Source organism: Ranitomeya imitator, chromosome 4 (genome assembly GCF_032444005.1).
Source record: "Ranitomeya imitator isolate aRanImi1 chromosome 4, aRanImi1.pri, whole genome shotgun sequence".
Classification (NCBI taxonomy): domain Eukaryota; kingdom Metazoa; phylum Chordata; class Amphibia; order Anura; family Dendrobatidae; genus Ranitomeya; species Ranitomeya imitator.
The window spans coordinates 651,019,295-651,036,039 of record NC_091285.1 but is presented as its reverse complement, the minus strand read 5'-3'; the positions used below and the strand labels follow the sequence as shown (position 1 = coordinate 651,036,039).

Below are 16,745 nucleotides of genomic sequence, written 5' to 3'. Positions count from 1 at the left end.
GCCTTTCTCCCGGTTCAATGGTTATTAGTAACTACCAATGCCAGTCTTCTTCTCCCCATCATTGTTCTGGAGATCCGAATGGTAGTCTTACAGCAGGTCCACTGCCTTCTGGCGGGTCTCCCTATCCGAATTCAATTGGATAATGCCACGGCGGTGCCTTACGTCAGTCATCTAGCAGGTACCCACGGTCAGGCGCCATGACCCAGGTACCACACTTTCTCTGATGTGCCGAAGTCTATTATTCGGTGATCTCGGCAGTATATATCCCAGAAGTAGAACTCTGAACGGCAAACAAATTCAGCCGTCAGGGTTCCGCCTCAAGTCAGTGGGAACTTCACCCTGATGTCTTCCATCAGATCTGTCCTTACTGGAGCTCTCCAGTTGTAGGTGGGATGACATCCAGACTGAAGGCCAATGTACTCGAGTTCGTGGTTCGGCCTCGAGATCCAAGAGCCATCGCTCTCCATGCTCTGGTTCTGCCGTGGTACCAGTTTCCAGAACTCCCCTTCCACTGCTTCCGAAAGCCTTTCGGAAGCAGAAAGGGGCCCCAGTGATCCTCAGAGATCCGTACTGACCACGTCCGTTTTTTGTTTGCGGAGCTAGTATCTTCTCGCCTTATCGCAGCACAACTGCAAGTAGGGACTTTCACACAGGGAGTTTTCACACGTAGTTCTTCCCTATCGCATACCGTTAGATCATTGGGACCTTATTATTCCTAGGAGCCTTACAGTAGGCTCCTTTTTCATTCGGGCAGACTTTACTATCAGGGAAAGTCGTCCTGTTCTCCTCTGCGATATTCTCACTCTGACGAGTCTTCGGAGCTAGCTTCTCTGCTCTTTCAGACTTTTTTCCCTTATTACCTTCGAGGCAAGGTTGTCCTCAGGCCATCTCCATCCCTTGTTACCAAGGTGGTACTGTATTACCACTGTTATGAGGGCATAGTTCTTCCCTCATCTCTTTTGGCTCCAGTCCACAAAATGGAATAAGATCCCCCATATTCTGGACGAAGTGAGTGCTCTGAGTAGGTACGTCTTGAGGACGGCGTCCTTCTGAAGGTTGGACGTTTTATTTGGGCTTCCTGATGGTAGAGAAAGGCTTCCTGACATTTTCAGGAAGGGTTTAGCTGTTTCATCGACCATGATAACATGGTGAATTCTTTTCACCATCCAGGAGTCCTTCCGTGCTAGATGTCAGCCTATCTCCCTGTCTATCAAGGGTTCTAGGCACCAGGCGTCAGCAAGGCACGCCTGCAAGCTTGCGGATTCGTCCAGTCTGCATGCATTCTTGAAGCACTATAATTCCCACACTTCCACAGATGTGAGTCTGGGCAGGCGGACTCTGCAGGCCGCGGTGGCGCACTTGTAAGTAGCGGTTACACAGGGCCTGATGTATTGTTGTCCCCACCCAGGGACTGCTTTGGGACGTCCCACGGTCTGTGTCCCCCAATGAGGCGAAGGAGAAATAGGGATTTTTGTGTACTCACCGTAAAATCCTTTTCTCCGAGCCATTCATTGGGGGACACAGCTCCCACCCTGTTATTAGCTTATGCTTGTTTTTTAGAATATGACATGCTATACGCTCATATATTGTTATTGATCTCCTACTGCTTTTGCACCGAACTGGTTAGCTGAGAGCCAGCAGGAGGGTGTTTACTGCAGGGGAGGAGCTAACTTTTTTTGTATCACTTAGTGTCAGCCTCCTATTGGCAGCAGCATACACCCACGGTCTGTGTCCCCCAATGAATGGCTCGGAGAAAAAGATTTTACGGTGAGTACACAAAAATCCCTATTTTTATTTTCACAAGTGTAAAAGGAGAAAATGGTCCACTAAAATTGTTGAGCAATTTCTTTTGAATATGCCCATATCCCATATGTGGGGGAAAACCACTGTTTGGACGCACAGCAGGGCTCGGAAGGGAAGGAGCACCTTTTGACTTTTTGAATGAAAAATTAGCTGGAATTGAGAGTGGACGCCATGTCGCGTTTGAAGAGCTCCTGATGTGTCTAAACATTGGAAAACCCCCACAAGTTACCCCATTTTGGAAACTAGACCCTTTAACAAACTTTGCAGCCCCAGGTGCTTCACAGAAGTTTATAACGTAGAGCCGTGAAAAAAAAATCACATTTTTTTTTTCCACAAAAATGATCATTTAGCCCCAATTTTTTTTATTTTCACAAAGGTAACGGGAGAAAATAGACCACTAAAGTTGTTGCACATTTTCTCCTTAGTACGCCGATACCCATATGTGCGGGAAAACCACTGTTTGTGCGCACGGCAGGGCTCAGAATGGAAGGAGTGACTTTTTGGATTGCAGACTTTGATGGAATGGTCTGCAGACATCATGTTGCGTTTGCAGAGCTCCTGATGTGCCTAAACAGTGGAAATTGACCCCATTTTGGAAACTAGACCTCTGAAGGAATGTATCTACAGGCATAGTTTTATAGTAATAGCTATAATGCTTTTGGTTTTATAATGTGGCGGTATGTGTAAGATGTGCGGGGTACATCAGATTATAGATGTGTTGTGTCAAAAGGGTATAAACTAATTGTATTAATTTGTGGATGTGTGTTACGCTTTGAAGCAATCCTTAATGCAAAGGCCAGGTTTCTCAGGGCAGGTTTCACAATGGTAAGTTGTGTCCTTTCGGATTCCCCTCTTGGAGCATACTCTGCACCGTTTTTGTGATCGTCCTGTCCTCGCTGCTTGGGGAACCTGTCCTGGGAAGTGTTGACCTGGGTCAATACAGGCACTGTCAGATTCAGAAGTATTGGGGCCCTCACCTCCCCGAGTGCCAAACATTAGGGCCTTGATGACTTCCTCCTGAAACTGAAGGAAGGTCCCCGTATTGCCTGCAGATCGGAACAGCACAAAAGCATTGTACAGTGCCATCTGTACAATGTGCACGGCCAATTTTTTGCACCATACTTTGGCTTTTCGCATGGCACTGTATGGTTGGAGGACCTGATCTGAGAGATTTACACCCCCCATGTACCGATTGTAATCCAAGATACAATCTGGCTTTGGGACTTGTGTTGTGGTCCCACGAACAGTGACAAGGGTGCTGTTGTCACGGTGTGGTAGTCAGGATAAGGACATCCCTTTTGTCCTTATACTTGACCACCAGCATGTTGTCGCTGCATTGCGCTCTGCTTTCCCCTTTTCTCAGCATTTGCCCAATTAGCGGCTTAGGGAGGCCTCGCTGATTTTTTTTTTTTTCGCACGGTGTCACATGCAGCTGTACCTCTGGCAGAAAGGGCCTTGACGAGTGGGACGCTGGTGTAAAAGTTATCAATGTAGAGGTGATAACCCTTATCCAGCAGTGAGTGCAGCAATTCCCACACAATTTTCCCACTCACCCCCAGGACGGGGGGCATTCAGGGGGGTTAATCTGGGTGTCCTTCCCCTCGTAGACCCTAAATCTGTGGGTGTACCCTGAGGTACTCTCGCACAGTTTGTACAGCTTTATTCCGTACCTGGACCTCTTACTGGGCAGGTGTTGTCAGAATTTTAGCCTCCCTTTGAAGTGAACGAGAGATTCATCAATAGCGATGTCCCTCTGGCGTATGTACGCCTCAGCAAATTTTCTGCTGAAGTGTTCAACAACTGACCAAATTTTATATAAGCGATCAAAGTTAGGATCGTGTCGGGGAGGACACTGCGCATTATCACTATAATACAAAAATCTTTGGATCCCTTCAAATCGTGTCCTTTTCACGGCCATGCAGAATTCCAGTGTACTGTAGAGAATGTCAGCATTCCAGTACTGACGAATCTCTGTTTTTTTATTATGCCCATATGCAGCACAATTCCTCAAAATGTCATCATCTCTGCTTTACAGGGGTCCATCTGGCATATGATGTCATGGGATTTTGGGTGAAAAATTGCTGGGCATACAGGATCGGCTGGGCCACCTTAATGTTTATTATTTCATCACTGAAAAAGAATTTGAAGAAGTCAATTTCAGTGAGGCCACCGGTGTCAAACTGGATTCCTGAGCTGCTGCTGAAATCTGGAATAACGGGCTGAAAATTTTCGGGGGGGGGGTGCAATCCATACAGGATCGATTGCTGCAGGAGTTGCCTGGGTCCTAGGGTGCCTTGTTGGGGGTCCTTCCTCACCAGATGAGGAGGAGGATAATGAGGAATGTGGGATCTTCCTCACTGGCTGAATCCATGTCGGATGCAAGGATGGCGTAAGCCTCCTCTGGTGAATAGCGCCTTGTTGACGAATGGGCCATTTTTTTTATTCCCAAACCCCGGGGATGTGTATGTAAGTGGTGCTTTTACACGTAATATGTGGGGCTTGTGTATAGGGTACTCTTTATTATAACAAAACAGAGAAAAAAGAAGTAGAGAGGTAAAATGTAGAAGAAAAAATGTAAAGAAAAATCATATTTTAAAAAAAAAAAAGTTTGTATATAAAAAAAATAGACGTTCACTACACTAATGCCCTCCCTATAAATTTATCCGACGCAAATTCTTTATTACAAAAGAAAAACGGATGTCGCCAACAATGTGACGTACGCTCCCCTAATGCATTTTTGATGCAAGAAAAAAAAAAGCTACCTCCCTGCCTATAAAACTACTCTGTACTTTTTTTTTTTTTTCTAAAACAAGATTGGTCGTCACTAAAGATGTGATGCCGGCTGCGCTACGTTATGTCTAAAACTACGCTGTACTAACTACTAATATTTTTTTTTTTCTAAAAAAAACTTGGATGTTGCTTGGACTGCGAAGTCCGCTACACTAACTAGCTAAAAAAAAAGAAATTCCCGTGGCGCAGTCTCTGATCAGCAGCGATACTGATCAAAGCGCCGCGGACACAGGAAGAGCACGAATGCTCTGCGCGGGACGCCGCGCACAGGACAAAAAAGCGCAAAAAAATCAATTGGAGGGAGGAGGGGTACTGGAACAGGGATGGGGGGTGGGAAGGGGGGCGGATCAGCCCCACGTGGTTACGTGCCAGGATGGTCTGCTATGAGAAATAGCAGCCATCCTCACCCGGTGAGGGCGATGCAGCGCGGTGACCGGAAATAGCAGCGCTGTACTAGTACTGCGTATGTCAGGAAGGGGTTAAACTAGCTGGACCTGACATGCCAGTTACCTGCCAATGCAGGAACGCTTGGTTCCCCACACATATTATTACTCCCCTGATGAATCCTCCAAAAGGGGGAGGAAACGCGTAGGGAGGTTTGACATGATCCGGTGGGTACATCTTAATAGCTTTAGTTGGGGACTGTCCTTGTAAGGGCAGGGGCACGACAGGGAATATTGGAAACAACCCCCTTTTTATACAGTCCTCTTCTGGGCCCCTGCGACCTGCAGAGAATTAGAACAACAGTGATGAGATCACACCATTTATTATTGAGCACTAGTAACCTTTTAGCACTTGAACTTTATCACTTTGGTTTGTATGATTTATCCAGTTTTAGACTACATAAATGTTTTAGCTTACACGGTCTCTCCTCGCTAATTAGTCATAGATCATTTTGAGAGTATCCATTAAATCAAATTAATTTAAGAACAGGATCCACCATGAGGCTAAAACCTTACGCGATTCTGGCGTTACACTACGCCCTTAATCAAGGGACTTGAGCCTGCAGTTACTTAACCAGCGACAGGGTGGACGTCCTAGGAGGAGCAAGATGGCTGCTGCCAATCTAGTGGTTACGGGGTTAAACCTACCTTCCTTTATTTCCAGTGTTTGAGGAGCCAGAAGATCCCAGCAATCGGTCCTTCTTCTCCGAGATCATCTCTTCCATTTCGGATGTGAAGTTCAGCCACAATGGGCGATACATGATGACCAGGGACTACTTGTCTGTCAAAATCTGGGACCTGAACATGGAGAACCGTCCTGTGGAAACATATCAGGTGACTGGGAATCGGAGGAGACATTTCTTCCTAAAATGAAAGGCTAACAAAGCAGATGAAAATAGGGTGTCAACTTGGTTCACCAAGAAAAACCCTGTAAATTTAACTTTCAATGAAAAAATACCTAATAAAATCCCCATGAGGGTGAAAAAAAGTGCATATGTGCAAAGCAGTAGAAAAGGGGGGCAGAAGGCAGGGACTGAGTGTCAGAAGGATATAGCGCTGACTGGTGCTAAGTGTGTGTATGTATGTGTATATATATATATATATATATATATCTATATATATCGATAGATAGATAGATGATATATATATAAATTATACACGCAGATGATGGCGCTACCACTCACATTTCGACAGTCTCCAGTGATGATCAAACGGACCGATTTGACGTAGATGCCCCTCTTAAGCAACACCTCCTATGTCGAGGAAAAAATGTATATGGGGAATGTGGACAGGCCAAAAGGCTGCACAATGACATTGACCCTAAAGCTGAGACATTAGCCAGCTAAGGAACAGCGGTCATTACATGATAGTAATGGCAGTGTAAAAACTCTTGAGTAAATTTAGATGCATGTTTGCTTAGCACAGTGCAGGAAACATTCATACAAAAGGCTCATTGCAAGGCTCGGTGCACGATCTCCTAAACTAGAGCCTGCTGAATACCTTCCTACTTGCGGAGGTTGGCATCCGAAATACAAGGAGAGATGGCGCCCCCCTGCTCGTGTGTCTGCTGGCCCTGAGCTCCCCTAGTAAGCCCTACCGTTAGATGAAACAATAAATCATATGTCTACAAGTCAAAAAATTGAAGGGGGGTAGAGGTGGTAAAGGCTGTGATTTAGGGCAGTGTTCCCCAAGTCCGGTCCTCAAGAGCCACCAAGAGGTCATGTTTTCAGGATGTCCTTAGTATTGCACAGGTGACAATTGCATCACCTGCACAGGCAAAATTCCATCACCTGTGCAATACTAAGGAAATCCTGAAAACATGACCTGTTGGTGGCTCTTGAGGACCGGTCTTGGGGAACACTGATTTAGGGTATAATACATGGTGCAGGGAACAGAATAGATGATGGTCTATGGGGCACTTATATTGGAAGGGACAGTCCCACACATGCAGTAAACGCACAGGCAAAATAAAGTGCAACGTGCGGCATAGACTGGATAAGTACCAATTACAGGATGCCAAAATGAATATATCAGAAGGGAAGCACATTCCCAAGATAATGATTCACCTTATATAATGAAATAAATGCCAAAATATATAATTATTAATATAGCTTCCCAGCCAGAAAGCGGTGTGAGCAGATCTAGGGAGTATAAAGAACTTGGTATCAGAGTGATAGTCTTCTAACTCCTGGTGAAGACACATATAGATAAAACTCTAGTGATGATACTGCTCCTGCATGTACATGGGCCAGCGATCGCTGTGCGTTTCACCCCTTAGTCCCGGCTTCATCAGGAGTGCAATGATAACAACATGGAATGACAAGTCAGTGTCCACTAGATGAGGTGAAAACCTGTAGCAGAAATGGTTTTTGAGTTTTTTTTTTTCTTCTGAAGAGTAATTCTGAAGGGATTTTCCACAGGGAACAGATTCACTGCAGAAATGTGGTTGTGGATTTTGTTTCAGAACCTCTTACATTGCAAAACTGCAGCTGTCCTTCTTCAGGCTCCATTGTGCTGGAGGCTCCATCAGCAATATTAGGGAGACCATAGGGACCCATTGTATGTATACCTCATGGGGACTGCAGTCTACTGCGCTCCCCCTAGACAAATTAAGGGTTTGCGGGCACACAGCAGCGAGACAGGAGGCCAGTAGAATTCACATGCTCCACATCTGGGGGTCTGTGGGGATGTTAAAGTATATGTCTGGAGACACTCCACATTTATAATGCAGGCAACTTGCACAAGCCCCGTGTGAACCTCGCTGTATTATTTTTCACAGTCCCAATACTTACAAGTGGAGGAACACGTAATACTTTTAGTAATGCCCAGTTATCGGTAGCAGTGCCTTAACCTGCGACCTGCTGCTGTTTGAGGCCATTACTGACCAGGCAGAACTTGAGATCAGTGCTAAGTCAGTCCAGCTCTGGGATTGTGCATCAGATCCAAGCAAGGATATTACCGGTATCTGCATCCAATTGGACGTTCCTTCCCCACTCCAAGAGAATACTGATAGGTTAATGGACTTCCTATTTAACTGTCCCATGAGCATGTGTCCCATTAGGTACAGTGACTTCTATGACTATCTCTACTGTCCCATGAGCATGTGTCCCATTAGGCACAGGGACTTATATGATGATCTCTACTGTCTCATTAGGCACAAGGACTTGTATGACTTTCTATACAATGCCATAGGCAAGTGTCCCATTTACCACAAGGATTAAAATATGACTATCTCTACTGTCCCATGAGCATGTGTCCCATTAGGTTCAGGGTCTTCTATGACGATCTCTACTGTCCCATTAGGCACAAGGACTTGTATGACTTTCTATACAATGCCATAGGCAAGTGTCCCATTTACCACAAGGATTAAAATATGACTATCTCTACTGTCCCATGAGCATGTGTCCCATTAGGTTCAGGGTCTTCTATGACGATCTCTACTGTCCCATTAGGCACAAGGACTTGTATGACTTTCTATACAATGCCATAGGCAAGTGTCCCATTTACCACAAGGATTAAAATATGACTATCTCTACTGTCCCATGAGCATGTGTCCCATTAGGTTCAGGGTCTTCTATGACGATCTCTACTGTCCCATTAGGCACAAGGACTTGTATGACTTTCTATACAATGCCATAGGCAAGTGTCCCATTTACCACAAGGATTAAAATATGACTATCTCTACTGTCCCATGAGCATGTGTCCCATTAGGTTCAGGGTCTTCTATGACGATCTCTACTGTCCCATTAGGCACAAGGACTTGTATGACTTTCTATACAATGCCATAGGCAAGTGTCCCATTTACCACAAGGATTAAAATATGACTATCTCTACTGTCCCATGAGCATGTGTCCCATTAGGTTCAGGGTCTTCTATGACGATCTCTACTGTCCCATTAGGCACAAGGACTTGTATGACTTTCTGTACAATGCCATAGGCAAGTGTCCCATTTACCACAAGGATTAAAATATGACGATCTCTACTGTCCCATGGACGTTTGTCCTGTTGGGCACAGGGACTTGTATGATTATCTGTACTTTCCCATGGACATGTGTCCCATTGACCACAAGGACTTGTATGACTTTCTCTACAATGCGATAGGCAAGTGTCCCATTTACCACAAGGATTAAAATATGACGATCTCTACTGTCCCATGGACGTTTGTCCTGTTGGGCACAGGGACTTGTATGATTATCTGTACTTTCCCATGGACATGTGTCCCATTGACCACAAGGACTTGTATGACTTTCTCTACAATGTCATAGGCACGTGTCTCATTGACCACAAGGACTTATATGACGATCTCTACTGTCCCATGGACGTTTGTCTTGTTGGGCACAGGGACTTGTATGATTATCTGTACTTTCCCATGGGCATGTGTCCCATTAGCCACAGAGACTTATATGATGATCTCTACTGTCTCATGCTGCAGATACTCATCTTCTGTGAAATTAATACGTCCCTTTACTACCGATTAGCAAAATGGATGATTTTAACTTGTGCCTGTTTGAAGAACTAAGCTCCATCTGCATAAAAACATGCTGGTGGTTTACAGAGGCTTAATAAGTCCGGATAAGACACATGATGTTGGTGGGGGTCCGACACGACACCGCCTGCCTGGTTCATAGTGCCTGATCTATGCCCCATTCTGCTTCCCTTGCACAGGTACATGAATACCTCAGGAGTAAGCTCTGCTCCTTATATGAGAACGACTGTATCTTCGACAAGTTTGAGTGCTGTTGGAACGGACCTGACAAGTAAGTAACGAGTCGAGTCGGTAATTCTGTCCGTCACACAGACCGTGACATTAACCCGTGCCGCTCTTCCCTTTTAGCGTCGTCATGACTGGCTCCTACAATAACTTTTTCCGAATGTTTGACCGCAACACCAAACGTGACATCACCCTTGAGGCCTCACGGGAGAACAGCAAGCCACGCATGGTGCTGAAACCACGGAAAGTGTGTGCCAGCGGCAAACGGAAGAAAGACGAGATCACGGTGGACAGTCTGGACTTCAACAAGAAGATCCTGCACACGGCCTGGCACCCGAAAGAGAACATCATTGCTGTGGCCACCACCAATAACCTGTATATATTCCAGGACAGGGTCAATTAGTACTGGCCTTTCCATACAGGACAGTCCTTTTAGTCCCAATTAGTTCCAATAGTCGAGACTAGAATTCGTACCCCGTTCCAAAACTGAAGAAAACTTCTGACTGTGCGGGAACTCTTGCCAGTCCCACCCCGTCTGACTTTTCCAGTGTTTAAGGTGCCATCGATTCTTTTTTTTATTTTTTTTTTTTTTTATGGCTGCTCAGGGCGATCCCTACTCCTGCTGTCTTCTCGCCCTGTGGGCAACTACTGTATTATTATTTTTTTTCTTTTTAACCATCTTGCCTGATGTGTAGATTTTCATTTTGTCTATAATTTTTTATTTTTTATTTTGAGATGTCAATGGCAGTCCCAGGCTGCGCTCTGTACGGTCCTCTCCGTAGGATCAAGACTGGTCAGGGTGGCTTTAATCTGTTTTTTTTTTTCCCTCGTTCACTCCATATTTTTTTGCGTCCCTTTTTTATTTTTTAATATCCACCCACTCACCCCCCACCCCCATTCTTTTTTATATCTTTCTTGCAATCCTAGAAAGCTCATTCTTCCGTACTGAATGGTCCCATTTCCTGCTCGTCGCGCCCTGCGCTGGCATAAATCCAACGGCTGGGAAAGCACGCAGGGAAATCTGGCTGAGTGCGGCAGGGGTGGAGGCATGATGGGGGGGGAGGGGGACAAGGTTATGACCGAGAAGTTGTCTTGGTCACTCATTTTTAATGACGACCTGACTGTAATCACTTCTTGCCTTGTCTGTCGATTTGAGAAAGGGGGAAATAAAACAAAAGGACTTAAATGAAAAAAAAAAAAATAATAATTAAAAAAAGCCAAAAAAACTAAGGATAAAAAAACTACTGAATAAAAGTTAATGAAAAGGATGTGTGTCGTAATTATTATATATACCCTATGACTTAAAGGGGTGATCCCAGTCATCACCTAGACTCATAAGTGATGACTGGGAACACCCCTTTAATATATATTTTTATAGCCGCGTTACCTTCAATACTGCTCAGTTCTTCTAGTCCCACTGGTCACTTGCACAAAGTCTTTGATGGAATTTAGCAGGAGATTGTTCCAAGCATCTTGGAGAACTAACCACAGATCTTCCATGGATGTCACTTGTGCAAATCTTTCATGTAATCTCAGATAGACAGGATGATATTGAGATCAGGGCTATGTGGAGGCCATATAATCCCTTCCAAGACTCCTTGTCCTTAACCCTTTAATGAACTTCGATGTATCCATCCATCATGGAAGGGGGAAGGAGTTCCCAGCCTTGGACTATAGATACGTCCTGGCAATTTTGTGCGCACATGATTGATACTAGATGTATACTGTGATCGATCTTTGCATTTAGAAGTCAGGGATAGGGAAGGGGCTCTCTGCCTTCTGATTGGCGACCCCACAACTTCGTGAGGGTCCGATGGTTGCCATAGTGACCTGATGTCCTCATGACGACATTCAATTCACCAGGCTACAGCAAAAACTCGCCATCAGTACCTTTCATATCCCCCTAATTCCCCACCTTTGCTGAGAAAATACCTTAGTGATCTCTCAGTTTTCGTATGTCAATCACCCCGGTCTGTTCCGATGGGCGTGGACTAATCGGCGTGTTTGACGTAACGCGATCTGTGAACAGCACAGATCCCGTTCAGTTTCTGCGCGTGCGCAATGAATTTGCATCTAGCGCCTGCGCAGTATGCTTTGACCAACTGTGGGCAAAGCATGAAATCATTATTGCGCATGCGCCGGCTTTTGACACACTTTGCATAGAAAGACTTCCGGGGCACAGAACGTCACGGAAAATGCTGGCGCATTCGCAATAATGAGTTGTGTGCTTTGCCCACTGTTGGGCAAAACATAATGCGCACGCGCGAGAGGCCACGTGAATGCGCAGGAGCAGAAAACAACACCAATGCAAGAAAGAAGATTCGTAGAGCAAGGCAGGAGATGGGGAGAATAGGCGATTTTGCCCCGCCCATCGGACCGGAGCGGGGTGATTGACATACGAAAACTGAGAGATTACTAAGGTATCAAAGGTGGGCAATCGGGGGATATGAAAGGTACTGATGTAAAGCAGAGCTCAGGCCCTATTAAACCATATTTTTATCTCATATCGAAAAAACGGGGTGACAAGTTCCCTTTAATAAATAACATTTCCCACATGTCTACTTTACATCAGCACAGTTTTTCAAACAAAATTTTCTTTTTCTTTTTTTTGTTACGAAATTATAAAGGTTAAAAGTTGACTAGCGATTTCTAATTTTTCCTACAAAAACATTATTTTACGGACCACCTCACATTTTGAAGTGACTTTGAGGGGTTTATATGATTTAAAATACACAAAAGTGACAAAACACCCCTCAAGGTGCTCAAAACCACATTCAAGAACTTTATTAACCCCTCAGGTGCTTCAAGGAATTTTTGGAATGTGGGAAAAAAAAAATGAACATTGAACTTTTTTTTTCACAAAAAAATAGTTTAGAGCCCAATTTTTTTTAAATTTATTTCCACAAGGGTAACGGGGAAAAATGGACCCCAAAATTTGTTGTGCATGTCATTACCCCATATGTGGGGGGAAAACCCACTGTTTGGGCGCACGGCAGAGCTCGGAAAGGAAGGAGCGCCGTTTGACTTTTGAATACAAAATTTGATTGAACAATTATCGATCTTGTCACGTATGGAGAGCCCCTGATGTGCCGAAACAGTAAAAATCCCTCACAAGTGACATCATTTTGGAAACCCGACCCCTCAGGGACCTTATCTAGATGTATGGTGAACGTTTTAAACCCTCAGGTGCTTCTCAGAAGTTTATAACGTTGAGCCATGAAAATAAAAAAATTAAATCACATTTTCCCCACCAAAAGGTTTTTTATCCCTAAATTTAGCATTTTCATAAGGGTAACAGGAGAAATTGCACCATACAATTTGCCTCATATATGGGGGAATACTACTTTTGAGGCACAGTTTAACCCCTTTACACCCAAGGGTGGTTTGCACGTTAATGACCGGGCCAATTTTTACAAGTCTAGCCACTGTCCCTTTATGAGGTTATAACTCTGGAACGCTTCAACGGATCCCAGTGATTCTGACAATTTTCTCGTAACATATTGTACTTCATGATAGTGGTAAAATTTCTTTGATATTACCTGCGTTTATTTGTGAAAAAAAAGGGAAATTTGGCAATTTTCCAACTTTGAATTTTTATGCAATTAAATCACAGAGCTATGTGACACAAAATACTTACTAAGTAACATTTCCCACATAGTAATCATACGAAAAAAACAAGGAGCCAAGAAAATCCCAAGTATAATTACCTATACAAATATGTAACATATACCATGAGAAATCTTCATAAAAAAATTACAAAATTTTATTGAAACGTTAACACAGAAACATATACAAAAAATAAACATATAATAAATTAGGACAGGTGAGTAATGCGACAATGCATACAGGCAGTGCCAAAACTGTCTATAATTGAAAGGGTTCCCAAATACATAGCCACAATAATACATGTGCCTAGACCACAGTATCATAATTATAAGTAACCCAATGAGACCCATATACATCAGTGGGTGAGCCGCAGATATATAACACCAGACTCCATATGTGGAATATATACAAGACCCATAATGAAGATAGGGTATATGCAAAAAGTCACCGGAGGAGAGAGGCTGGAGAAAGTAAGGTCTCACCCATTATGACAGAAATGGCGCACTGCTCCGATACCCCAACACGCGTTTCGCTGCTTCCTCAGGGGGCAGCCTCTCTCCTCCGGTGACTTTGCATATACCCTATCTTCATTATGGGTCTTGTATATATTCCACATATGGAGTCTGGTGTTATATATCTGCGGCTCACCCACTGATGTATATGGGTCTCATTGGGTTACTTATAATTATGATACTGTGGTCTAGGCACATGTATTATTGTGGCTATATATTTGGGAACCCTTTCAATTATAGACAGTTTTGGCACTGCCTGTATGCATTGTCGCATTACTCACCTGTCCTAATTTATTATATGTTTATTTTTTGTATATGTTTCTGTGTTAATGTTTCAATAAAATTTTGTAATTTTTTATGAAGATTTCTCATGGTATATGTTACATATTTGTATAGGTACCGTATATAATCGAGTATAAGCCGACCCCCCTAATTTTGCCACAAAAAACTGGGAAAACTTATTGACTCGAGTATAAGCCTAGGGTGGAAATGCAGCAATTACCGGTGAATTTCAAAAATAAAAATAGATCATTCTTGCCCCATAGCTGTGCCATATAGTGCTCTGCACTGTTCATTATTGCCCCATAGCTGTGCCATATAGTGCTCTGCACTGTTAATATTGCCCCATATCTGTGCCCCATACTGTGCTCTGCACCGTTCATATTGTCCCATAGCTCTGCCCCATATAGTGCTCTGCACTGTTCATTATTGCCCCATAGCTGTGCCATATAGTGCTCTGCACTGTTCATATTGTCCCATAGCTGTGCCATATAGTGCTCTGCACCGTTCATACTGCCCCATAGAGCTCCACATGAATCTGTGCCATATAGTGCTCTGCACTGTTCATATTGTCCCATAGCTGTGCCCCATATAGTGCTCTGCACTGTTCATATTGCCCCATATCTGTGCCCCATACTGTGCTCTGCACTGTGCATATTGTCCCATAGCTCTGCCCCATATAGTGCTCTGCACCGTTCATATTTCCCCATAGAGCTCCACATAAATCTGTGCTGCCGCCGCCGCTGCTGCTGCTGCAATAAAAAAAAAAACACATACTCACCTCTCTTGCTTGCAGCTCCCAGCGTCCGGTCCCGGCGTCTCTGCACACTGACTGATCAGGCAGAGGGCGCCGCGCACACTATATGCATCATCGCGCCCTCTGACCTGAACAGTCAGAGCGGAGAGACGCGAAGACAGAGCGGCGCCTGGTGGCTGGAACGCGGACAGGTAAATATGACATACTTACCTGGTCCTGGCGTCCGGTTCCCTCTGCCTGTCACAGCTGTCTTCGGTGCCGCAGCCTCTTCCTCTATCAGCGGTCACCGTTACCGCTGATTAGAGAAATGAATACGCGGCTCCACCCCTATGGGAGGTGGAGCCGCCTATTCATTTCTCTAATGAGCGGTCCCACGTGACCGCTGAAGAGGGGAAGAGCTGCAGCACCGAAGACCGTGGGACGGCAGGGGGAGCGCCAGGAAGCAGGTAAGTATGCCTCAGCGCCCTCTCCCCCTCACCCGCCGACCCTGCCACCCACCTTGACTCGAGTATAAGCCGAGAGGGGCACTTTCAGCCCAAAAATTTGGGCTGAAAATCTCGGCTTATACTCGAGTATATACGGTAATTATACTTGGGATTTTCTTGGCTCCTTGTTTTTTTCGTATGATTACTATATTGCTCTTTCAGGAGTATTTCCCATTAATATGGTCATGTTATGGTATCGGTTCTGGCATGTATTCAACATTTCCCACATGTCTACTTTACATCAGCACAATTTTGGAACCAAATTTTTTTTTGTTAGGGAGTTATAAGGGTTAAAAGTTGACCAGCAATTTCTCATTTTTCCAACACCATTTTTTTAGGGACCACATCTCATTTGAAGTCATTTTTAGGGGTCTATATGATAGAAAATACCCAAGTGTGACACCATTCTAAAAACTGCCCCCCTCAAGGTGCTCAAAACCACATTCAAGAAGTTTATTAACCCTTCAGGTGTTTCACAGGAATTTTTGGAATGTTTAAATAAAAATGAACATTTAACTTTTTTTCACAAAAAATTTACTTCAGCTCCAATTTGTTTTATTTTACCAAGGGTAACAGGAGAAAATAGACCCCAAAAGTTGTACAATTTGTCCTGAGTACGCCGATACCCCATATGTGGGGGTAAACCACTGTTTGGGTGCATGACAGAGCTCGGAAGGGAAGGAGCGCCATTTGACTTCAATGCAAAATTGACAGGAATTGAGATGGGACGCCATGTTGCGTTTGGAGAGCCACTGATGTGCCTAAACATTGAAACCCCCCACAAGTGACACCATTTTGGAAAGTAGACCCCCTAAGGAACTTATCTAGATGTGTGGTGAGCACTTTGACCCAACAAGTGCTTCACAGAAGTTTATAATGCAGAGCCGTAAAAATAAAACAAAAATTTTTTCCCACAAAAATTATTTTTTAGCCCCCAGTTTTATATTTTTCCAAGGGTAACAGGAGAAATTGGACCCTAAATATTGTTGTACAATTTGTCCTGAGTACGCTGATACCCGATATGTGGGGGGGGAACCACTGTTTGGGCGCATGGCAGAACTCGGGAGGGAAGTAGCGCCATTTGGAATGCAGACTTAGATGGATTGGTCTGCAGGCGTCACATTGCGTTTGCAGAGCCCCTAATGTACCTAAACAGTAGAAACCCCCCACAAGTGACCCCATATTGGAAACTAGACCCCCCAAGGAACTTATCTAGAAGTGTTTTGAGAACTTTGAGCCCCCAAATATTTCACTACAGTTTATAACGCAGAGCCGTGAAAATACAAAATCTTTTTTTTCCCACAAAAATTATTTTTTAGCCCCCAGTTTTGTATTTTCCCAAGGGTAACAGGAGAAATT

At 44.3% G+C, this 16,745-nt stretch overlaps 1 protein-coding gene across 2 annotated transcripts in view; it reads left to right on the top strand.

The window, feature by feature from the left end:
* Positions 1-11,015, top strand: part of PPP2R2A (protein phosphatase 2 regulatory subunit Balpha) — a 58,824-nt gene extending 47,809 nt beyond the window's left edge. For both annotated transcript variants that reach the window (XM_069767018.1, XM_069767017.1), the window contains exons 8-10: positions 5,701-5,870; positions 9,702-9,793; positions 9,871-11,015. In XM_069767018.1, coding sequence (XP_069623119.1) covers positions 5,701-5,870; positions 9,702-9,793; positions 9,871-10,150 — 542 coding nt within the window. In that variant the 3' untranslated portion in view covers positions 10,151-11,015. The remainder of the gene's footprint in view (positions 1-5,700; positions 5,871-9,701; positions 9,794-9,870) is intronic.
* Positions 11,016-16,745: the final 5,730 nt, after the last annotated feature.